Source organism: Xiphophorus maculatus, chromosome 5 (assembly GCF_002775205.1).
Source record: "Xiphophorus maculatus strain JP 163 A chromosome 5, X_maculatus-5.0-male, whole genome shotgun sequence".
In the NCBI taxonomy this organism is placed as follows: Eukaryota; Metazoa; Chordata; class Actinopteri; order Cyprinodontiformes; family Poeciliidae; genus Xiphophorus; species Xiphophorus maculatus.
Window position 1 is genome coordinate 23,607,073 of NC_036447.1, and position 24,087 is coordinate 23,631,159.

Consider the following 24,087-nt stretch of genomic DNA (forward strand, 5'->3'; position numbering starts at 1 on the left):
GGAAAAAGAATAATCAGCGATCTATGCAAAAGCAGTATACCAAAAGAGGGAAGTTTGTCTTGCTATAATCAGTTTGTTCTGGCAGAAACGGCTGCTGAAGGAGCGACAGAAGCTGCTGGAGAAGATCGAGGAGAAGCAGAAGGAGCTCCAGGAGACCGAACCCAAATTCAACATGGTGAAGGAAAAGGAGGAGCGGGGCATCTCTAGGTAGGGATGACTCATCGCTACGCAGCTGACGACCAAGCAGAACGCCATGAGTCAGTCAGCACTCTGTGAAACCACGGTTTACATTAGTTGGAATGTTTTTAAGTACAAGAAACTTTGGAAAGCAGGTTTCACGTGAAATAAAACTCTTAACATTTAAGTTAAACCAACACTTTTTGAGGTTTAATAATATTTAATTTGACCAATATTGTCCTTATTGTTTAAGCTGACTACTAATGCTTTTTTCCCCCCTCTCCAGACTGGCTCAAGCTACCCAAGAGAGGACTGACCTGTATGCCAAGCAGGGCCGCGGCAGTCAGTTCACCTCCAAAGAGGAGAGGGATAAGTGGATCAAGAAGGAGTTGAAGTCGCTGGACCAGGCCATAAATGACAAAAAGAGGCAGATTGCAGCCATCCACAAAGACCTGGAGGACACGGAGATGAACAAGGAGAAGAACCTGGAGCAGTACAACGTAAGACCTCAAAACTGAACACTGAAGTTGCTGCTCTAACAGGCTTATTTCTGTGGTGTCTCATAATAATTCCCCGTCTCAATATGTGCCTTGAATCAGATTGAGTATAAATGACATTTCTTTCGTGTGAGCTTCCAACAAGAGAGTTGGTGTGAGCATTGTTCATTTTGTGTCTTCTAGAAACTTGATCAAGATTTAAATGAGGTGAAGACCCGGGTTGAAGAGCTGGACAAAAAATATTATGAAGTGAAGAACAAGAAAGATGAACTCCAAAGTGAAAGAAAGTAAGAATTGTTGCAATTTTAGTCTTGGTGTGATAGTTTTCTGAAAGTGAATCTGAACCCTTTTCACGTCAGCCTCTGTATGAATCAACGAATCAACATAAAGTTAAAAAAAAGTCTATAATGCTCTGACAATCTAAACTGGGAATAGCTTTATTATTTGCTTCTGTCTTGGCACATTCAGCAGCAGTCTTCCCTAAATTAACTTCTTGCTTTTTGGATGATGTATTTTCTTCTTATGGAGCAGTTTGTTGTGGTGCTACGCTAATGTTGGTATGTTTCTTCTCTGCAAATGTAATTGTTCTGCAGAGGTTGAAGCCATATTTCGAATATTGTTGCACATTTGCAATGCAAACATAGCCTGATAAGCCCTGATTCTTAGAGAAGTGACACAACATGCCTGATGTTTAACCCATATCCAGCAATATTTCAAACAAGATACTAAATCAATTAAAAAAATCAAAATTATGTAAAAATATTTTTGCTAAATTTTCTGATTCCCACAAGCTCAACTTTGGGTCTTTGCTTTTGTCCAGGTATACAATAAGTAAACTAAGAAGCATTTATTTATTAAACGAACAATTAACAGTTTTTGTTTCAATATGTCCTGATTTAATTTACAGACTGACATGCCACAGTGAACACACATTCATCATGTTTTCCATGAATCTATAGCAATCACTCAGTTTTTTCAATTCTCGCCGAACGCTTTGCCTCTCGAGCCTCGCTGCCGCAGTCGGGCCCGGATCTCTCTAGCGACATAAGCGTAACAGTGTGCGACTGTGTGTGTCTGTCCAGCTACCTGTGGCGGGAGGAGAACGCAGAGCAACAGGCCCTGGCAGCCAAGCGAGAGGACTTGGAGAAGAAGCAGCAGCTCCTCCGAGCTGCTACAGGCAAGGTCTGTGTCTCTCTGCAGGACTTTGTAATCACTGACTTGCGTAACAGAAAACTAGGATGGCCTACACAGTCTGTAGACGAGGAGGAGAGAAACTCGTTTTCTTCCAGGCCACTTACATTCGCACGTTTAGCTATTTCCTTGGCGCGAAACTTGTCACGCTGCAAATCTATTCAAGTAATCTGTCCACATATCCACTTACTCGAATAGAGTAAGAAATTGGCGAGTGTTGATGATTTCCAAGTAAAGTGCTTCGGCGAGCCCAGCTGAACGCCGTCAAGAATTCGCTTTGTGACTCAGCCCGCTTGTCAGGATAGGTATGTCAAGCGAAATCATTCGTCTGCCTCACCACTCGCACCTTATGACGGCTCGCTAAATTTACATTTGACTCACTCGTCTCTGCCTCATCCAGCCGTTCCTTCTGGGCATATACATCAATCAAATATCACCTCTGAATAATATCAGCCGAGATGAAAGGAGGCCGCTTGCAGCTTCGCGGACAAATGTCATACATTTATTTATTTTCTCGTTTGTCCCAGCTGATTCAGTCCGTTTCCTGCGTTTGATGGACTCGCCCTTATCTGTCCCCCTTCTCTCTAGCTTTTTAGATTAGCGGTTTTTGTTTCCCCCTATATTGAAATTGACATTTTCTTTATCTGTTTTCGTCACGGCCTCACTCCACATTGCAGGCGTTTCTGGTGCCAGATGCACAAAAACAATTACTGTGAAGTATATTTGGTGTTATAGACGTTGAATTTATTTGCTGCGTCAACTTTTTGTTTTATTGTTTTGAAATCTTTCATACGTCTTTAATCTTTCCTCTTCTTCCTCCTGCAGGCCATTCTGAACGGTATCGACAGCATAAACAAAGTATTGGAGCATTTTAGGAGGAAGGGGATTAATCAGCATGTCATCAATGGTTACCATGGCATTGTCATGAATAATTTTGAGTGCGAGCCAGCTTTTTACACCTGCGTGGAAGTGACAGCAGGGACACGGTGAGAAATAATTTTTTTTTTTCCTCTTACAAAATGCCCAGCCTGAAATCCTTACATATTCATCTTAAGCAAGGGTTTGCAAACTTTTTGTTACATGGGCCAAAATCAGCTCAATAGTTCTCCTGGGTTAAATAATATAATTTTTAAAAAACTAAAACAACCAAAAGTGGATAATTTTTAAAAAATGCACTCATGTACAGTATAGTAAACTAATCTCAAACTATTTTAATCAAACAAATAAAGTAATCAGATTCTTTTTTGGTGGGAACAGGTTCATAGATTCAAAAATTCATATGGTTTTTGCACATTGTCCTCTTTAATTGAAAGGTGTTCAATTTGCTCATTGCTTTGGAAGGATTTGGACTTAAAGAAAATTGAAAAATATTTTGTATGTTCTCATGTAGGTCAGTTTTCATTTAGCCAAGCGTTAATGCAGCAGCAGAAAGCAGATTTGGCTGCACCAGGGTGTACTTAAAAGATTGAGTCAATGAATAGACGTGGTTCTAGTTGCTATAATGGCGGGAAGAAACCAGAAAGCTGGGAAAAGATGATCGCTCTGTGTTGCATCGGGTATTTTTGCAAGTAGATTTTTATTTAAAAGTGGTAGTTTAGTCCTAATTTAACTAATCTATTTTTAAATAGCGGTGAGGGGCCTCACTTTGAGTACCTTTGATCTAAAGGATTCGTAGTTCATCATAGCGTTAATGAGTAGGTGTGTTAACAATCTGCTTAATGTGAAAATTACCTTTAACTAGTTCACATAACTTCAATAAAGTCAACAGGAAATGGAGTGCTGAAGCAGAGTTTGTGTTTTCTGGTGTGTTGCCCAATATACTCCTAGTAAACACTCTCAGTGCGACGAACCTAAACCCTTACAAACAACTGACATGTTGTAGAAGGGCAGCCATCTTCATTCAAAGAATAAATCAAAAGGAAGAGCTTGACATTTAGCGTCTCTTTGCTGCGATCATCTGTTCCAAGCATAAAAAGTAATAAATTTACTGTTTGATCACTTCTTTTTAGTGGTGCCTCTTGGGAGTAATTCTTTCCGTTAGAACAACTGTTTATGTCTGTTTAAATGGCGCCATCTGCGTGAGAAAACAGGCTTTTATGTGTCGAGCGGCAGAGCGGAGTATGCGTGTTGCTGCCTTGAAAAACACGGCACCGTTTGAAAGGATATAATCAGCTTTTCCAGGGGTACAAGTTGTGTTGCCAAGCAGCATTTTTACAACGAAGCGATAATCCGCCAAACACAAACTCTCCTTACCTTTTATGCTAAGTGTATAAAAATCAAATGAGTTGTTGATTGCGTGTAAACCTCCTGTGGTCTGCTCTAGATAACAATCATGCTCTGTTAGAGCTTGGAGAAAACGAAGAGGTGAATATTTCTTGTAACTTGCTGAGGCGGATGATCCCAGGATTAGCCACCTCATGCTTTGACTGCTCCGATTTCAGTTTTTTTGATAATGAAGGAAACATTGAAGACTACATAAAACTATTAAATTTTTCAGAAATGTAGCATGTTCTGTCACATTCATAATTGTTTTACTAATTTTGTAAACGGTGCGAAATGTTTTGAAATATTAAATAAAATATACGCTCAAATAAATTTGCATTCATTTCTTCCTCTGTTTCCAACATATTGTCATAACCCCTGGAACGTACAAGAAGTGTCATCCGAATCTTTTTTTTGGATCATTTTGAAATGGCTTCTTTTATGTATTTGATCTTTTTTTATTGACAGATAGATGTAATTTAGCCAGGGGTTTTAGTAAAACAATCAACTCGTATCTTCCAGACTGTTTTACCACATTGTGGAAACGGACGAAGTGAGCACAAAAATCCTCATGGAGTTTAACAAAATGAACTTACCCGGAGAAGTGACCTTCCTTCCACTCAGCAAGCTGGACGTCAGAGACACCGCCTACCCAGAAACCAATGTAAGAACCTTGCTTTATTTCCAACTGTTAAAGCTGCATTATCTAACTTATACAAAAAATGTTTATTTTAATTTTTTTATTACATATTCAGTAAAAGTGTGACAAGATAATATGACATGGATAATCAGACAAAAAAAATTACCCACCTCTTGTGCTGCCAATCAACCTTGTGTACACACTGCTCAATGTGCTAATGGCTGAGAATTAACTTGGCGTTGCAGGAAAACTATCTGCTGTCGTTAGTGGCTATGCTAACTAGTCTGAGCATTCTCAGCAGGCTAAGTTCCTGGGAACTCACTGTATCTTAGCAAAGAGCAAGCAGGAGTGTGAGAGCAGCGTGTACACGTGCGTGATTGACAATTCTAAGACCCTCCTCTTGGCTCTGATTGGTTGTCTCTTACTGAGCAGTGTATTTCTGCAGATGGCACTAGGACCACAGGGAGAAAGCAGAAAAGCTTAATTTTTAGTTTTTTCACTGATTGTCTCATCATATACCGTCAGGAAATAGTGACAGTTTTAAAAAATTAGTTAAAAAAGAAAGTTACATATTCCAGCTTTAATGCAGTTTCTGCTAAGGGCTCGGCAGTCCTTCAGGTTTTATCTATACTTTGACATTTTTATTCAGAATATGAGTCTCTTTTAGTTCATGTTCCTTCTTCTCTGTCTTCAGGACGCCATCCCTATGATCAGCAAGCTGCGCTACAGTCCAAACTTTGACAAGGCCTTTAAGCACGTGTTTGGGAAGACGTTGATTTGTCGCAGCATGGAGGTTTCCACCCAGCTGGCCCGAGCTTTCACCATGGACTGTATAACTCTAGAGGGTAGGCCAACCTTTGCTGTGACGTTTCATAACGCCGAAAGCTCCGTATCTGCTTAAAATTTACACAAAGGATAATATTGTGCGAGCCACACTTTATGCTTAACTTGTCGTGTTTTATAAATAGGAGACCAGGTGAGCCACAGAGGAGCGCTGACGGGAGGTTACTATGACACCAGGAAGTCTCGCCTGGAGCTGCAGAAGGACATGAGGAAGGCCGAGGAGGAGCTGGCCGAGCTGGAGGCCAAGCTCAACGAGAACCTGCGGAGGAACATCGAACATATCCTTCTCATTAAAACATTCAGAGTGACTTTACCAGGGGGATTTAACAAGGTTTTGTTTTTTTCGTCTGAGCCACCCTTTCACTTAAAAGAAAGTTTAACACAAAATGTTTGCACGGATAACTTTACGTGGACATTTTTACAGGGTTACTGAAAATGTTGGCCAAGGACCGGATGAGTTTACTGGAAAATGAGTCACCTAGTTAATGTAAAATGATCACTTGAGCAAACAGATAATATCCCCCACATACAGATGTATTGATTATAGTAAAGTGACTCATGCTGGAGTCTTCACAAAAAGGAGGGAGTCAGTGGGATCGGACGCAGTGTTTGTGATTTTAAATGTACCTATGACTAAAACCAAACGGAGAGGAAAGTTGTCTGACATTTAAAATCATAGACCTATTGTTTGTTAGGTCTGCCAGTTCCAGCAACAGTTCTCTAAAAAAGAACCATCTGCTTTCTGTAAGGCTGATGGCCAGACAAAACCTTATTTAGCTGATTCATAATTTTCTCACTTTTCCACAAGAAATAAATATAAAGTATGTTGTTTTTTTATGTTTTTTGGACAATCTATAAAATTGGGTACGATATACTTTCTGCACATACTTTCCTGCTCGAGATTATCATAAGCTCAGATTGCCTAGTCTTTCCCCATGTGTAATATCTCTTGAAGTGACAAGAACAGAGCAGCTGGAACATTCCACTGCTGTACTTTTGTTTCTAAAACTGGAAACTTCTTCTATTCTTTTGTTTCAATCTACTTTGCTAAGAAAACACACAGGAAGTCTTTACAGTGTCAGTTTGTAGAGCCTGTTATGGCCAGAAATGTCATTAGCTTTAGACTTTCAATGATTTGTTTGAGTCTTTCTTTTAGCAACATTAATATGTTTGGATATAATGCAAGTATGGATTTATTTTACTTGCATTATATCCAAACAATAATGCACATGGGATTAGAGAGAATCCCATGTGGATTCTCTCTAATCCACATGGGGTCAAAATTATACGCACGACCTCAAATGTAAAGGTGTTTGTTGAATTGAAATTGGTTTTCTGACACAAACCCGATTTTTGAGCTAAACCTTCACATTGGCCAAGCTTAGCGGTTCTGGAGCCGGATTATTGACCTGCTGCAACATCCAATTATGTGAATCTGAGCTGAAGTATGGCGAGGGTGGATCTAGCTATTGATTATTTTAGGAACTGATTATCCTGTCTGTTATTCTGACAAATAGTCAGATGAAAAAATGTGGACATTTTTACCACATTTGAACCAAAATAAAAATGCCACTTGAGAAGTTCTGGGTAGAACATTTACAAGTTTTAGAGACTTTTTCTTTTTTCCAAAAACGTTAAAGGTAGTATTATGTAAGATCGACCTTTTTGAGCTTTACATATAATGTTATTCCCTCAACAAAAACATGCCTGCAGTGTTGCCTTGATTATTTCATGCATGTTTTAGAGAGATCCTTTAATCTCCCATGGCAACCATTCAGCTGTGCAAAACACCTAGGTGGACCTAGCCCTGCCTTCAAGGACAAAGGTGATATATATTTTGTTTTAATTACTGCTCTGAGTGTGTTCTTTTAGCAAATGGCCTTTTTCTGAGTCTGTATGCTCAAGTTAACGATTAATCAGTTACTAAATTAGTTGGCTATTATTTCAACAATTGTTTAGTCACGAGTCATCCGATTAATCGTGTCAGCCCTGGTTTTAACGTGGAAATCCGGAACAGTCGTAGGAATCCGGGAACACAGGGCGGTCCCACACGGCCGAGCCTCCGTTTTGGACGTGGGTTAAATCCATTGTGGGGGTGTAGCTGCCCGAGAGCCAGCGGGAGGAGAGCTTCAGCAGGTCATGAAGGATTAGTGTATATTGGGTCATGTCTGCCAAAGCCATGACTCACTTCACGACAGCACATGAAAGGCATAACAAGCCGATCAGGTGGGATTTGAAACGTGCGTGTGCGGTATAATGGTCACTTTCTCCGCTGCTAAGATTTGAAAATGCGTGCAACGTTTAAAGCCTCACACCGACGTGCGAATGCAAATAGAGGGAAAAATCTACTGTAGATTTTCAGATGTGTGTGTACTTGTGTGTGAGCAAGCAAGTGGAGCAGGATCTCGTCTTTCATCCCTGTAATGAGTCACTAAAAAGCCGGTCTGCTTGGCTGCCCTGTAGAGGAGTACGAGCTGATGCACTTCGCTCCCTTTCCTGTTTTCATTTATCTCTCTAACGTCCCATTAGAGCTCGACGCTTCCCGGTGCATTTACATGTCATGTTAACCTCATGATAATGGAACCTGATTAGCATTTATATTCTCTCATATGAGCTAAACCATAAATGTTTTAAAGCTTGTTCTAGTTACTTCATCTTTTTTTCTTTCCATTTTAGTTTAATCGACAGATTAATTGGCCTAAGTGTTTTTAAACTGCAGAGGTCCAGAAGATCAATAAATCTGCCTGTTAATTCAGGATAATGAGGATGAGGAGCTACTCTTTCTAGTTTTCTTCCTTGACATCAGAACCGATAACATCTTTCTCCCCAAGCCTGGTCACATTATAGATGGCTTGCACCAAAACGCCTCCAAGCTGCCCTGCAATAAACTCTGTTCCCTGCTGAGCAATCTCCAGGCTCTCACAATTGCTTCTGCAATTTTCTCTTTTTCCCTTTTTTTTTTTTTTTTGTTTTTCTGCAATCAGTCTCAGATTTTGTGGTGCTTCTTTCGAAATATTTTTCAAGAAATTTTGGGATATTTGCCCTCATGTGACTCCTGGTCGATCACTTGGCTATAACCTGACTTCAAGTAAGGGTGAGGAAGCAGTGTAGTTAAAGGAAGAAATACCGCCACCTGCGGGTGAGAGTTGGCAGTCACTTTTGACCATTTTTGCGTAAAATGTTAAAAGCTTACAATTGTGGAGTAGCACAGGAAAAAATACATGGGCTTGTTGATTTTATTTGAATTTTTGCCATCGCAAAATCGAGAAAAACTGGAGGTGCTGAACAGCTCAGGAAGTCTCACTGGCCAAGTGAACGCTGTTCCATTAAAACAAAGTTAGCGTGATTTTTTTTGGGGACTTTTTTTTGTTTCAAATTTTACATCACTCCTGGTTATATTTGTATTTACTTATATTAAACACTTTGGATGAAGAAGCTTGTCAAGAAATAAGCAGTTTCCCCTTAGATTTCAGTTTCTATTTACACCAGCCCTGTTCAGTCGGCTTTTATCAAGATCTTGTGAATGTCGAGCGGATTTTAGACGGCTGCAAAAGCAGGAAATGGACTGTATAGCACAGGGCATTCTGGGTATTAAATACAATCAAAACAAACATGTACATCTAGCACTAGTGAGAGAAATGGGTCTCGCCAGCCATTTCTAAATCTAAACTAAAATCTGACTCTACTACATTTTTGTTTGTTTTAGAAAGAAGGACATTGTGCTCATGTCTTCTTCATAGGTTTTTATCTCGTTTCCTTCAGTGCTTCTTGGTGCAGCGCCACCACAGGCGAGGGAGGAAACAGACTTTCCAAGGTTTTTGTTCATTTGATACAGCGCAGCCCAAGCGGAAATATAAACATAAAAACATTACCACTATGCAAAGGATAGCTGTTTAGCATATTTTGGTTTTCTCACTAAATATCAGTTTTATATTCTTCTTAATATATGTTGCACTGATTATTATTTGAAGAAGCATTTTATACACTCTTAAAGTGCACAGAAACAAAAAACTAATTAACAAAAATATGTCCTTTAAGACATCGATAACCATGTAGATGCAGCTGTTTGTGATGAGGCAACAGGACGTAGTTGTGTAAGTCCTTAATGGCCGCTCCACGTATCAACAACGAGATCGACCAGCTGATGAACCAGATGCAGCAGATCGAGACGCAGCAGAGGAAGTTTAAGGCCTCCAGGGACAGCATACTGTCAGAGATGAAGATGCTGAAGGAGAAGAGGCAGCAGTCTGAGAAGACCTTCATGCCCAAGGTCAGACATCTTCTCTGACTGGTGTTTACTGTTGACTAGACCATTAAGTTGATTTCTCCAGGTTTCTACAGTCTTAAAAGGATTGGACACATTTTTAGCTTTTTCTGTGTTTGGAAAAGTTTGGAAAAACTATGAATGCATAGAATAACCATTATTTTTGACTGTTCTCAATGAGTCTAAAAGTGGCTCTTTTAAAAAAAAATAATTTTTTTTTAATATTTTCAAAAAAATTAAACTGTCATTGCTTTACAAATTAGCTTGAGCTCTTCTTTTCTCACGATAGGATCATTCTACTGTCGCTCCGACAAAACAAGCTTAATATGCTAAGATTGTACAAGAAAATTAAGTTGTCAAGCACACACAGTCGATGTCGCAAGAAGATGATGGCATAAACTTTTTCCCAAAAAATTTTAGGCGTTGCATTTGGGTTTTCAAGGTTCATACATATGCATTCAGTTTTTTGTCGCTTGGGTGACAAAATAGTTTTTATCTCCAGGTTTCAGGAGTTTCGTTCCATTTGACTTATACTAAATACTAAACCATGTGAAAAACTGTAAAAGCATCTCCTTAAGCATTTGTACCTCAATGTATAACATAGACAAAAATGAAATTTGAGCGTCACAGTTGTGAATTTTGAAATATCCATGAGTTAGAATGCTGAAAACATTTGCTTGGCATATGAGAACATTTCTTCTTTCTCTTCAGCAACGTAGCCTCCAGAGCCTGGAGGCCAGCCTCCACGCCATGGAGTCCACCAGGGAGTCGCTGAAGGCCGAGCTCGGCACCGATCTCCTCTCCCAGCTCAGCCTGGAGGACCAGAGGCGTGTCGACGACCTCAACGACGAGATCCGTCAGCTACAGCAGGTCAGGAGAAACGCCAAGAAGCTCCTAATCGTCCTCTGAATTATCCGCTGGCTGAAAATGACATGGAAAAATCCTTGTGAAGTGATTGGCTGGAGTTATTTAAAACTACATTTAATGTCAGCTTGTGGGATTACTGTGAAAACCGAGTTTACATTTGATACATTTTAAAATGTATCAGGATTTTTAAAAAAGTTAAACAAAATTTATGAATTCGGGTAACCTACAATCTTGAAAAGAACAAAATTAGATTTTTTTTTTTTCAATTGTGTGAAATTTTGAAAAAATACTTTGAGCTGCCACACTTTAAATACATAGATTTATTTTTTTTTTTTTATTTGTGTGTTTTTAGTTTGATTAGGCAGATAACCAAAACTTAAGAAACTTGTTTCATCGTCATTAAGGACGGTTGGGGTTGTTCACTAAATCCAGTGGGAAAACAAATCATCTCCTCAATCATCTCCTGAATTACTCCAGACAAAATAATTCAATTCAAAAATACTTTATTGATATCAAAGGGAAATTAAATCTTGTTTCATTTCATATTAATTCAAGTTTCTTGAAGAGCATTTTGGATAATTCAGTCTTGTTTAGATATATTTATTTTTTTAACAGTTTTTAATTTAGCTGAAATAAAGACACTTGAGTCTGGGAAAGCCAACAAAGTGAACCTCGTTAGCTGACAACGTCCTGTCGCTTCACCCACAGACTCTGGTTTGATCGCAGCAATTTTAAAAAGATGACTTTAAGATCTTAAACATGACACGATAATTGAATCCCAGTGCTTATTGGGCCAATTTGCAGTTGTTATCTTTGCCTCTGTGAGAGCGCTTCCGACTCTGGAATCAAAAGGCGCGTTTAAAATGTAATTGTTGAAGGGAAAATGAGGAGTGCCTCTTCACGCGGACGTGGCTCACAATAAACATCTGCTGCCTCCATTGTATCGTTTTCCACCATTGTCCTCGAGAAGACTGCAGCTGTGGTCCGTTTCCATCTCACTGAGCTCCTCTCCTCTCATCATCGCATAGCAACTCCACCTTCTCTGTGTAACCCCTTCTTTTAGTGATGAATAGCCCTGTTGGATAAATGATATCACACTGTCATATAACTCACAGTTTTGAATAGAGGAACTATTTTAATCATAGCTCCTACCAGGACTTGATTTAGTGCTTCTGTGGTGTTTGTTTTTGTAATGCAGGAGAATAGTCAACATTATTCGTCTTGAATTGACCAGTTAATGACTGATGGATGTGCTTTGATCTCTTTTGTTTCCTCACAGGACAACAGGCAGCTGTTAAACGAGAGGATCAAGCTGGAGGGAATCATGACCCGAGTAGAAACGTATCTCAACGAGAACCTGAGGAAGCGTCTTGATCAAGTCGAGCAGGTGACCATGCTTTGAAAAAACCAAAAAAGAAATTTCTTCATTGAATTTCTTGAATTATTCTTAGGAAACCAAAGCAGAGGAATCTTGAAATACTTTTTGAAATTGTAATAATGATATAGGAGCTGAATGAGCTGCGTGAGACAGAGGGCGGCACGGTTCTCACGGCGACCACGTCTGAGCTCGACGGCATCAACAAACGAGTTAAAGAGACTTTGGCTCGATCAGATGGTAGGTCTGAGATGAAAAAGTGAGCTTGTAGGCTCTAATTGTGTTTTGTGGAGCTTTTTTATAGTTATTTTTGTGGCTAGTATCCAGCTAATTTAAAAAAAAACAAACAACTTTTTAGAAATTAATTTCATTTTGTGAATTTGATTTTGTAAAGAAAAACACATTCAGGGCCGTTTAGCCATAGAAAAAGTCATCAAAACACAATTACACAAAATAATTATGATCATTTTTAGACCCAAAACTAAAAACAAGATACAAATTTATTTTTTTATGTTTTTATCTTAGCTTGTTTTTAACTTTCCAAAAGTTTCATATTTTTTTTATTTATATATGTATATACAAAAAAGCTAAAAAAAAAAAAAAAGTGACTCAAATGATCTAATTCCTGCTGGATTATTTGGTTTTCCACAGAGCTTTACAAAAGTATTCACACCCCTTGAAATTCACTTCAGCTTTTAATGAATTTTGTACGACTGTTTTGTGACAGACCGAGTGTCAAACTTCAGTCCCGCCGCAGCTCTTGAGGGCCACTAGCAAAAGTGTTATTTTGCTAAAGTTGTATTTTCAGATATTTTACTGCTCAGAAATGATAATGTATACACTGTTAAAGTAATGTGTACCTGACTGTTTATGTAGGCAGGGAAAAGATAAGTAATGTATACAATTATTAATAGATAATCCAATTAATTGTTTGTGTACTACTTCTTAAAATCAATCGAAATTGAATTGGATTATGAGGTTTTTGACAATACTCAGCCCCACTGCAATCACTGGAAGTTAACTAGTTATTAGACAGTACCTCTGTAGGTGGCATCAATTCAGCTGGTCTGTTGAAAGAGACCTAAATGAAGTCAATGTAGGGGACATGTCGAGGTTGGCGCCCTCTTCAGGTGAGACCAAAGTTGAACTTTTGGGCTACATGCTTGACGTTATGTGTCAAGCATCTTCGTGAGAAATTGCAGTGTTTTTCATTTGGAACAGAAAAGCTGGTCAGAGCTGATAGATGGATGGAGCCGAAAACAGAACAACCCGGTTTAGATAAAACTATGTTCATTTGTTAGAATGGTCCAATCAGGTTGCAACATAATAAACCGAAAATGAGCTGTAAATACTTCTCCCAGTATTTATCTGGAGAGTTAATTATCAGACTAAAGCATCGTTTTCCCGTTCCCAGACCTGGACGGTCTCGTCGACAAGACGGAAGCAGAGATCAAGGAGCACATAAAGAGCATGGAGCGGTGGAAGAACATCGAGAAGGAGCAGAACGACGCCATCAACCACGACACCAAGGAGCTGGAGAAAATGACCAACAGGCAGGGCATGCTGCTCAAGAAGAAGGAGGAGTGCATGAAGAAGATCAGAGAACTGGGCTCCCTGCCTCAGGAAGCCTTTGAGAAGTACCAGACCCTCACACTCAAACAGGTACACACACACTTACCAGCATGTTCCCTGTGTTGTGCTTTTGCATGTGCCTGTTCATTCCTTCTGTTTTCCACTAACTTTATTCGCCCTTGATGGAGTATTTCTGGTGTCTATATTTAAAAACTAAGTCGTTTTTTTAGTTACTTAGAATCACAACATTTAAAAATTGAAGTGGCCATAAATTAATTTCCATTCATGACAATAGAGATGTTGCTAACTTAGAAAAAAAATTAATTTTAAATCTGAGTTTATCTAAACTGTTGTTTATCTCCAGTTTCAAGTGAGAAAATTCATTATGAGCTTCTATTTAGAGTCCAATTATTGTCTCAGATTTTTTGTTTTTTCTTTCTTGGGTGTTTTGTCAATTCAAGGCACCATTAGTTACCTTGAATTTCTTTTAATAGTGCAACTTTTTATCTCTAAAGAAATATTCTTGTAAGTTTGAATCTGAATTTTTGTCCGAAGAATTTTTTTTCCTTCCAGTAGAAAAAAAGGCTTCCAGGCTTAATAAATGAAGCAGAAACTTTTCTTTTTAAAATGGAGGGAAAAATCTATATTTTTATCTAAGCGCTCTTTAAAAATCACTATATTGGTGTTAAAATACAATTTATCTTTCAACATGTTCTCTTTAATATGTAAAACAGATTCATCTTAATAAATTGGAACAATTTGTTTTTGCAAAATGCTGCTGGTAGCAAAAGGAAACGACTTAAAATTGTTGTTTTGAGCTGTTACCTGTGACACAACCCTGGTTCATCACTTGAATTTGGGAGGAAGTTTTTATCTGAATGAGTCACAGCAGAGCTGATTGGCTAAGAGTCGGCACTGGGCAGAAAATGAGTGGGAAAGAAAAACTTTGAAAAACCCACAGAAAACCTGACCATTGTTAAAGGTTACAAGAAAGATAAAGGTTTCAACAACACACTTTAATGGCATTACTAGGATTTAAAATATTAGACCGACATAAAGTATACACTTATATTTAACTAGAACTAACTTGTAATACTGGTGCTTTAAATTGTAGTAATGGGATGAAGGATCATATTAGCTGGTTTGAAACCAAAGCCTTTTAAACCTCGATGCAGTTGCCAGCCCAATTCTTAGAGTAATATTTAATGGTAATCAAGCGGGTGCGCTAAAACACTTTTAGCGCATTCCCAAATCAGACGAGGGAATCAGCGGCTAGAGCCGTGTTTCCTTTGGAATAAAGTTGAGGACCATCACCTACCAGCTGCCCACGCAGCAGTGACTCAGACTCAAGTGCTCCGTCTAATTTTTGCTCTCAGCCAGTCGCCTCTGGGAGCAAAGGCTGTGGGATGAGTGAACTTGGCTGCGTCTTTCATAAGTGTCTGAGTTTGTGTGTGTGTGTGTGTGTTTTTAGCCCCCCTTCCTCTTTAACAAAGCCGAGAATAGCTTCACACTTTCTCATAAACACTTCATCTAGTTAATGTTGCTCCTCTGGCAGCCACAGGCAGGGTGCAGGCAGGACGGTACTGCTGATTGTTCAAGTGGAGGTGAAAGCTGCTTGTGTTGCTTTGGCCATTAGTGATTTTAAAGGATAAACGTGTTGCTGGAGACCTTGGAATACCCGTGTGGAAATATGAAACTAAAAGCTGTCGATGTCCACCTAATGGGGCTGAATTTGTGTTTTACTGTAAACTTGATGTACATTAAATTACAGCAAGATGTGTGTGCATCCTTAAAAAGTCTTAAATTAATCAAGACTTGAAATATTGTAAATTTGTCTGAAAAATTGGATATGGTCTTAAATAAAATACAGCACGTCTTAAATTTTGTAGTGGCAGGACTATTTAATCTCGTATTAAATGACTTACTTTTCTGTGAAGGATAAAGTCTAAGGCAGGGGTCTCAAACTCCAGTCCTCGAGGGCCGCAGTCCTGCAACTTTTAGATGTGCCTCTGCTGCACCACACCTGAATATAATAATTAGGTCATTAAGGCTCTGGAGAACTGATCTACACAAGAAGGAGGTAATTAAGCCATTTCATTCCAGAGTTTTGTACCTGTGGCACATCTAAAAACTGTAGGACAGTGGCCCTTGAGGACTGGAGTTTGAGACCCCTGATCTAAGTTGTGTTACATTGAGGCTACTGGTAACTAGTTACTAATACACCCTTGCCAGCTAGCTAGCTTTTTTGCATCTATTAAGTGCAAATTTATCGCTGATTGGCTGGACAACATTAATCTTCGCCACAGGCTAACGTCTGTTGCTAACCCATAAGATGCTCGCTGCGTAAAAAAACCCAACAACTTGGCACTACTTGGATTAAAACTGTAGAGACAAATATGCAGTGTGAGAAGCGCAAAACTGCTGCTAAGAGCCACAAACAGACCCCAGAAATGTCCGCCTTGATCTTCTGGCTAGCTCACCAGAAAATGTCGGGGCTGCTGCTACTAGCACTAGTTTAGGAGCAGCATTTGAAGTCGCAAGTTTAGTGGATTTTAAACCCCAGTCTTCCCTGTTTAAGAATTTTACATCAGCAAATTTGTTACAATGAAGGGAAATACAACTGAGAAGGAGCATGAAACCAAAAGAGAATGAAGAGCCACAGATGCAGTATAATGACAAGTAGGGTAAGAAATTTAAAGGAAAGGAATAGTTTCCCATTCTTTTGTTGCATTACAAGTCTTAAATTTCATTCATAGTGGTCTTAAAATGTCTTAAATTTGATTGGGTGAGACTTGCAGAAGCCATGTACTTATGTTGTTTATTTTTCCACCTCTTCGCCATGTAAATTGATAAGTGAAATGAGGCAGAGCCTAAATAAATCAATTATCGCCCCCCCTCACCCCCCTGCAAATCTGTACCGTAGCACGCCTCCAGCAGCTGCTAATGAAGACATGATGTAATGTTTTGTTTTGTTTTTGCTCCAACAGCTCTTCAGGAAGCTGGAGCAGTGCAACACGGAGCTGAAGAAGTACAGCCACGTCAACAAGAAGGCCCTGGATCAGTTCGTCAACTTCTCCGAGCAGAAGGAGAAGCTAATCAAGCGTCAGGACGAGCTGGATCGTGGCTACAAATCCATCATGGAGCTCATGAACGTGTTGGAGCTGCGCAAATACGAGGCCATCCAGCTCACCTTTAAGCAGGTGTGAGCAGATCGCAAAGTCGCGGACGAAAACCACTTAGCGCCACAAGAAAGCATGATAATGGCCCCGATGCTTTCCTTTCAGGTGTCGAAAAACTTCAGCGAGGTTTTTCAGAAACTCGTCCCGGGAGGCAAAGCCACGCTGGTGATGAAGAAGGGCGACGCCGAAGGCAGCCAGTCCCAGGACGAGGGAGAGGGGGGAGAAGGCAGCGAGAGGGGATCCGGATCCCAGAGCAGCGTTCCTTCGGTGGACCAGTTCACAGGAGTCGGCATCAGAGTAAGGAGCAGTCATTTCATTCTGCTGTACTGAGAACAAACATATCGGGTAATGGTAATCTGAGCTAAAACCTCCTGATTGTGAACAAAAAGCGTCTGGAAATGTCGACACAGGGAGTCTGTGTATCCTCATTAAGTCTTAAAATGTCCTGAATTCATGTATATAAAATTGAGGCCTTAAAAGTCTTAAATTAATTTACAAAAAGGTAAGTTTGTCTTAGATATGTTAATCACAGGTCTTAAATTTTGCGATGGGAGGACTATTTAAATCGTGTACATTCTTTTTTTTCCCCCTTGTGGCAATCGTTTCTTCACTGTGTTCTGTGACTCAAGGCGGTTGAGATTAGTGGTAACTACTGTAGATGCTAATATACCTTGCTATTTAGCAAGGTATATTAGCATCTATATTAGCAGTAACCAATGCGTCTGGTTCCTGCAGTGGAAACAGAGGGAGGAGAAAAACTAGCTAGCTAGCAAGCAAAAACAAAAGCTAACTAGCTGAAAGGTCTTTTGCATCTCTCATAATTTAAGCCTAATTTATCGCCATACGATGCTACATTTATTCTGTGCAAAAAAACATGGGGGTTTAAGGTTGTCTCTTTAGTTCATTTATGACACGATACAGATCTTAAATTTAATTCATAATGAACTCTTAATTTAATTTTAGAAGTATTAAATTTAAGGTAGTGAAACCTGCAGAAACCCTGTGATATGTAGGTTTTGTATAAATGTATAAAAGTTTTCTGAGTGTATCTGCGTGGTTTTTGCTGGGGAAACAAAAACCGTCCCTCATCACGGCTCCGTCCCCTCAAAGCAGAACCAAGGTGAAGTTATTCATGCAGTGAGTAATGCGCGGCTCTCTTCATGCTAAATTTATCCCGATCCATATGAAAGCCGTCACAGCCGCGCCGGTTCTTTGTCTGGGCCCACAGAAACAGATTACTGTTCATTAAGACGGGAAGCATCAGGTGAGATTGGTGGGTTTGTGTGTCTGCCTTGCAGGTGTCGTTCACGGGGAAGCAGGGGGAGATGAGGGAGATGCAGCAGCTGTCCGGAGGTCAGAAGTCTCTGGTGGCTCTGGCTCTGATTTTTGCCATCCAGAAGTGTGACCCAGCTCCTTTCTACTTGTTCGATGAGATCGACCAGGCCCTCGACGCCCAGCACAGGAAGGCTGTGTCAGGTAAACAAGCGACATCATCTGCTATGATGCCCATTAGGGATGGGGAAATATTGCATTTATTATCTGGAAATATACACAGTACAGACCAAAAGTTTGGACACACCTTCTAATTCAATGGGTTTTCTTTATTTTCATGACTATTTATAAGGCAAGAAATCCCACTTATTAACCTGACAGGACACACCTATGAAGTGAAAACCATTTCAGGTGACGACCTCTTGAAGCTCATCAAGAAAATGCAGAGTGTGTGCAAAGCAGTAATCACAGCAAAAGGTTGCTACTTTGAAGAAACTAGAATATAAGGGGTATTTTCAGTTGTTTTACACTTTTTTGTTTAGTGCATATTTCCACATGTGTTATTCATAGTTTTGATGCCTTCAGTGTGAATCTACAATGTCAATAGTCATGAAAATAAAGGAAACTCATTGAATTAAAAGGTGTGTCCAAACCTTTGGTCTGTACTATATATATATATATATTTTTTTTCTTTTTCTCCGCCCCGCAAGGGGTCTTTTTTTTTTTTGTGGGCTCTAGTGTCCCTTTTTCAAAGTAGGCTGACAGGAAAGGGGGAAGGAGAGGGGTGAAGACATGCGGTAAATGTCGTCGGGTCCGCGACAGCCGCGTTGAGGCCACGTTGCCTCTGAATGTGGGTCGCGCTAACCCCTCCGCCACCACGGCACGCCTGGAAATATATATATATAAAATGTATTTTTATATATGTAGTTAGTGATTTGTGCACAGAAAAAACTGACAGTTAGTGAAATTTTTACTTTTCTTTTTTCCCCTTTTGGTCCCATTAGATTATTACCACTGAGTATTTGGGTTGTACTAAGTGGAAAAAAATTATGATATTTTGAGAGTAAAGTTTTATGAAAAAAGTTGAAATAATAAGAAAATAAAGTTAGAATATTATAACATGATTCTAGTTTCTAATTTTATGACTATTTATGCTAAGAAAATTGTTTATATTTTCTTAGCCTGGCCCTAACACTATGTTGTAAATTATCAATATTTCTAAAAAAAATAAAATAAAAGAATGATTGAGTGCAGGGGTTGTTTGTTGTTTAGCAAAGTATTTTATTTATAGTTTAGATTAGTATAGTTTTAATTTATATAGTTTATTTAACAACTCAGTTTTATTCTTTGTTTGAGGCTTTGACTTCAATTAAAAGAAATGTTTTCTCTGATGTAAATTCTTAGAGGCAGAGATGATAAACTGGTGACACCAATGGGATTGCTGTGTAAAGAAAGCAAATATTTGGAGTAATCAGAACCATTAACTTTCAGCACCTAAAAACAGTTTCTGGTATCTAGAAAATTTGTGGGAACTCTCAAAGATTGTATTTGATCTCTTTCTATATGCAGCGTCTAGCATAGATACAGTAATATTTATAATACAAACAACTGGAAAGATGCACATCAGGCCTCGTTTTATATCTTTCACAGACATGATTGTGGAGCTGGCCGGCCACGCTCAGTTCATCACCACCACCTTCAGGCCGGAGCTGCTGGAGTCGGCAGACAAGTTCTACGGAGTCAAATTCAGGAACAAGGTGAGGCGCTCCTCTCTGCTGGAAGACGGTTATTTTCTTTTAAGCAAATTATTTCATTTAATTATTCATAAAGGTTGCTTTCTGATTCTCTTAAACATATTAAATCTGTAATTTCAAGACCCCTTGAATTTCATGTTAGCTAAATAACCTAAAAAAGGTGGTGAAGACTCTTCAAACAAAGCAGACAGCTCAAGGGGAGATTAAATTTATACATATATATACAGTACAGACCAAACGTTTGGACACACCTTTTAATTCAATGAGTTTCCTTTATTTTCATGACTATCGACATTGTAGATTCACACTGAAGGCATCAAAACTATGAATAACACATGTGGAAATATGCACTAAACACAAAAGTGTAAAACAACTGAAAATAGCCCTTATATTCTAGTTTCTTCAAAGTAGCAACCTTTTGCTGTGATTACTGCTTTGCACACACTCTGCATTTTCTTGATGAGCTTCAAGAGGTCGTCACCTGAAATGGTTTTCACTTCATAGGTGTGTCCTGTCAGGTTAATAAGTGGGATTTATTGCCTTATAAATAGTCATGAAAATAAAGAAAATCCATTGAATTAGAAAGGTGTGTCCAAACTTTTGGTCTGTACTGTGTATATATATATATATATATATATATAAGTAAATCTGATAATTTCTATACTCTGAACTTAAGACTTTGTTACCTCTGTTTTTCACTTCAGCAGAAGCTACAATTTCCCAAAGTCGGAGTTCATAGAGCTCATGTCCTAAAAGACAAAGCAAAACAAATTTTGCTTTTCAAGAACATAATAATAAAAAAACTCTACCGGGTTTCTAAAGGTTCTTAAAAAGCCATAATGTCTTAAATTTAATAATCTCAATTTAGTAAAGTCTTAAGTATTTCATACGAGGACACTATAATTACACATACTATCTTCTTTAATTTGTGCAAAACTAGGATTTTAATAGTTGTCTGAAATCCAACAAGGATAAATGCTGTAATAATGGGCCACCGAGTTGGTGTTAAAGTTATATTGAATTAGCTTAATTCACTAAGTAATTTGGTCTTAAAAGTACTTTAATAACACTTGCAAAAACCTTTTTTTTAAAAAAAAACCACACATTTTCTTGTAACTTGAACTGAAACAAAAGCTATAAAGCTGCTTTCATCCAATCAGAGCCTTCTATCTTACTCTGTCTACTTTAATCATTTTTCCACAAAAGTTCAGCAAGTTCAGCAGAACTTCTATAAACAAGGTTTTCCATCTGTTCTTTACCGACCTGCTCTGCCAGAGACTCTTCAGCGTTTAATGTTTCATAACCTGAATTATCGGTGCTTCGTCAGAGTGGCATTGATTGGTTGTGAAGTGTCTCCGTGTCTTTGTGTTTTAAGGTGAGTCACATCGATGTGATCACAGCGGAGCAGGCCAAAGACTTTGTGGAGGACGACACCACCCATGGTTAACGCGCTCTGCCTCCGACGTCGAGGGCCACACACACACACACTGAAATAATCCACCATGTCTGCAGACTGTTGTTTTTACTTTTTACTTTTGTTGGAGATTAAACTCCGAAAATCTTTTGCTTCTCACAGTTGGAGTTTAGACGTGTTAAAATCCCGAAATGCATAAATGAGGACGAGGAGAGACGAATAAAAGGAATCTGAGTGAGGGGCGTTTCTGTTTGTCCGATCCCTGAACCCAAATTTCACACCCGACCTCCAACTTCATAAAGTTTAGTTACTCTTTACACAGAGAGCTCATTGAGTTTGTGTTGCTGTGACACATTTTCAAACACTGAAGCTGACGTTGGATGAGGTAGAGACAGTTAACGGCTCCTCTTTTGTACATACGAATCTGTTTTGATACGACTTGAGTTAAAATGTTGCTTTTAAGATTTGTGAGACATGCGTTTGTGAGAAGACGGGGCGAAGGGGAGGGGGGCTCAGCTTGTTTTCGGTGACAGCTATTGAACAGCAGCGTTCATATATATTCGTATTTTCTAAATTTCTGTAACATATCCCGCTTGTACTCTTGAAACAATGATTGTTAGTGTTTAGATTGTTATACCTTCCCCTGATAAGGTATCACTGTATTGTGTAACTTCTTGCTTTAGGTCAGTGGAATAAAAGTTTATATTCCTCTTTGTCTAATTTCCCCGTCTGGACTGAAGTTATCCACCTGAGTTGATGTTTAAGCAGGTTGAGGGTTTGGGTAAAGCAGCCTGTTAATACCGCACTAAGTCCAAGTTTTCATATTTTTATTTGGAAATAAACTTCTCAGTAGTTGTACTTTTATTTCCCAGTCTGATTTTGAAATGTTCTGTTTTTTACGTTATTGAAAAAGCTTATAAAAAATAATAAAAGGTTTTAAAGCAAGTTCATTGTTTTGTTAGTTTTCCTCTAAGACCACAAGGTGGCGCTGCAGCTAACGCCTGACCTCAAGACAGTGGATGAGATTTTATTATTTTTTTTATTTGGAAGTTTTTTTTTCTAAAAAGGCATGTTAGCATAAGAAAAGTGACTATTTTAGTAATTCAGTTTTAAAAGCAACAATATATAGATTTGTTTGTGATATTTTAGATGAGGTTTATTTTTGAATGTGATCCCAAATTCAGTTTCTCAACTTTAATTTGATTTAACTGTTTGTTTTTTTCACACTGTTAAATCTTTATTAGTAGCCAGATATGTGCTGTGAATGTAAAATAACTTTGGTGGTAAATTGTATATATTGTAAATGCATTGCAAAGCAAAAACCCATTTTCAAGTCAAGATTTTACCATAAATGTTTAGACCATAACTTGCTTTTCACTTTTTTTTTGCTTTTAGTGAAAATTGAAAAATTGATTACCTATAAGCAATAATCGTTAAAATTAACATTCAGAAAGAAGTTTATGATGTGAATTTATTTACTTATTTAAATCAGGGGTTCTCAAAGTGGGGGTTGAGTCCCTCATTTGGGTCATAGTAGAGGGGTCACAAAATGATTTAAAGTGATGCGACCTCTGGAGTCTCCATAGGGTCAACTGGGACAAAATTAAATAAATATGAAGTAATTAAACGACTCACTAAATCATGTACAGTAATATACCTTTTTTATTCATTGTTGTAAAAGAAATTTACTTAAAAATACCAACAGTTATGCAACAATATTTTTATTTTTAAATAAATAGTGGGAAATGTATATTTTTAGGTTGTCGCCCAGTTCGGCGCTGTGAATTTATGAGTCGCACATGTACTAAATTAACTTTTGAAAGATGTTCTCATTTATTCAGATGCTCCTCTATTAGCTACTCACTAAAACATGCTGAAAGACCTAACTTGCCTTTCCCAGTCAGTTTCCCTTTACATAATCCTTTTAACTTCAGAGCCAGCGTCTGGCGCACATTTCGCTGGCCTTGCAGTGACGTTATGTTTTGATATTTAGGTCCATTATCCTGCGTATTCAAAGCGTACCAGTGGAGCTCCTTTCATTCTCGTGTAACATCACCCTGTACTGGCAGCCTCTCTGAAAGCCTGTGACCTCCAGCGACGGCCTCAAGGGTCACTGCTGTAATACCACAGACCTCCGAATCATCCTGGCCGGCGGCGCGGCGAGGCGCCAAGGAGTCGGTCTAACCTTTAAGAGCAGAGTACACGACGGTTCAGTGTTCAGAAGCTGTGCCGCATCGTGGAGCCCTGTCTGATTGATGCAGGACGCATTTTGCTCTCTATTATTTTTAGTTTTGGACTGATGGGTACGTTTTTTATTTTTCTCAAGAGAGTGTAATAAAGAATCGACCCTCAGGGGGCGCTCAAGAACTAGAATGTAGATAAAAACCATAGAGTAGCTCCTAAAATAAAAAGTTAGCTGAAGCTAGTATAAAGAGCGCTGCTAGAACTTTACATGGTACCAGGAGTGGTACTATACTGTGGTACTATTTTGTACCATTTCTAAACATGTGCTGTGTAAACAAAGTTATTAATGTGGGATAAAACTTTATGCTATTTTTTAAAACTTTGCGCCTTGTCAATGCATCAAACCTTGCTCTTTTCTTCAACTAAAACTAAAACTCATTCGCTCCACATGTGTAAAAAATAAAATAAAAATAAAAACAACCACACCTTTCTCACCAGCCAGCTGTTGTCACACTTCTGATTTCACTCCTATATTTCTTTGTTGTTTTATGCTTTTCTAAAACATTTGAAATGTAAATTAACCAAATTCTATGGCA

The 24,087-nt window shown here is 38.7% G+C and overlaps 1 protein-coding gene across 1 annotated transcript in view; it reads left to right on the forward strand.

Annotated features, from left to right (window-relative positions):
• The window catches only part of smc3 (structural maintenance of chromosomes 3), a 29,330-nt gene extending 7,078 nt beyond the window's left edge, over positions 1-22,252 (forward strand). The window contains exons 12-29 of the mRNA XM_023333986.1: positions 86-207; positions 464-677; positions 858-961; positions 1,757-1,856; positions 2,691-2,851; positions 4,650-4,791; positions 5,462-5,612; positions 5,736-5,888; positions 9,729-9,880; positions 10,586-10,744; positions 12,021-12,128; positions 12,248-12,356; positions 13,531-13,778; positions 16,676-16,888; positions 16,973-17,164; positions 18,166-18,343; positions 19,790-19,896; positions 21,269-22,252. Of these exons, the coding sequence (XP_023189754.1) occupies positions 86-207; positions 464-677; positions 858-961; positions 1,757-1,856; positions 2,691-2,851; positions 4,650-4,791; positions 5,462-5,612; positions 5,736-5,888; positions 9,729-9,880; positions 10,586-10,744; positions 12,021-12,128; positions 12,248-12,356; positions 13,531-13,778; positions 16,676-16,888; positions 16,973-17,164; positions 18,166-18,343; positions 19,790-19,896; positions 21,269-21,340 (2,685 nt within the window). The 3' untranslated portion in view covers positions 21,341-22,252. The remainder of the gene's footprint in view (positions 1-85; positions 208-463; positions 678-857; positions 962-1,756; positions 1,857-2,690; positions 2,852-4,649; positions 4,792-5,461; positions 5,613-5,735; positions 5,889-9,728; positions 9,881-10,585; positions 10,745-12,020; positions 12,129-12,247; positions 12,357-13,530; positions 13,779-16,675; positions 16,889-16,972; positions 17,165-18,165; positions 18,344-19,789; positions 19,897-21,268) is intronic.
• The last annotated feature ends 1,835 nt before the right edge of the window (positions 22,253-24,087 follow it).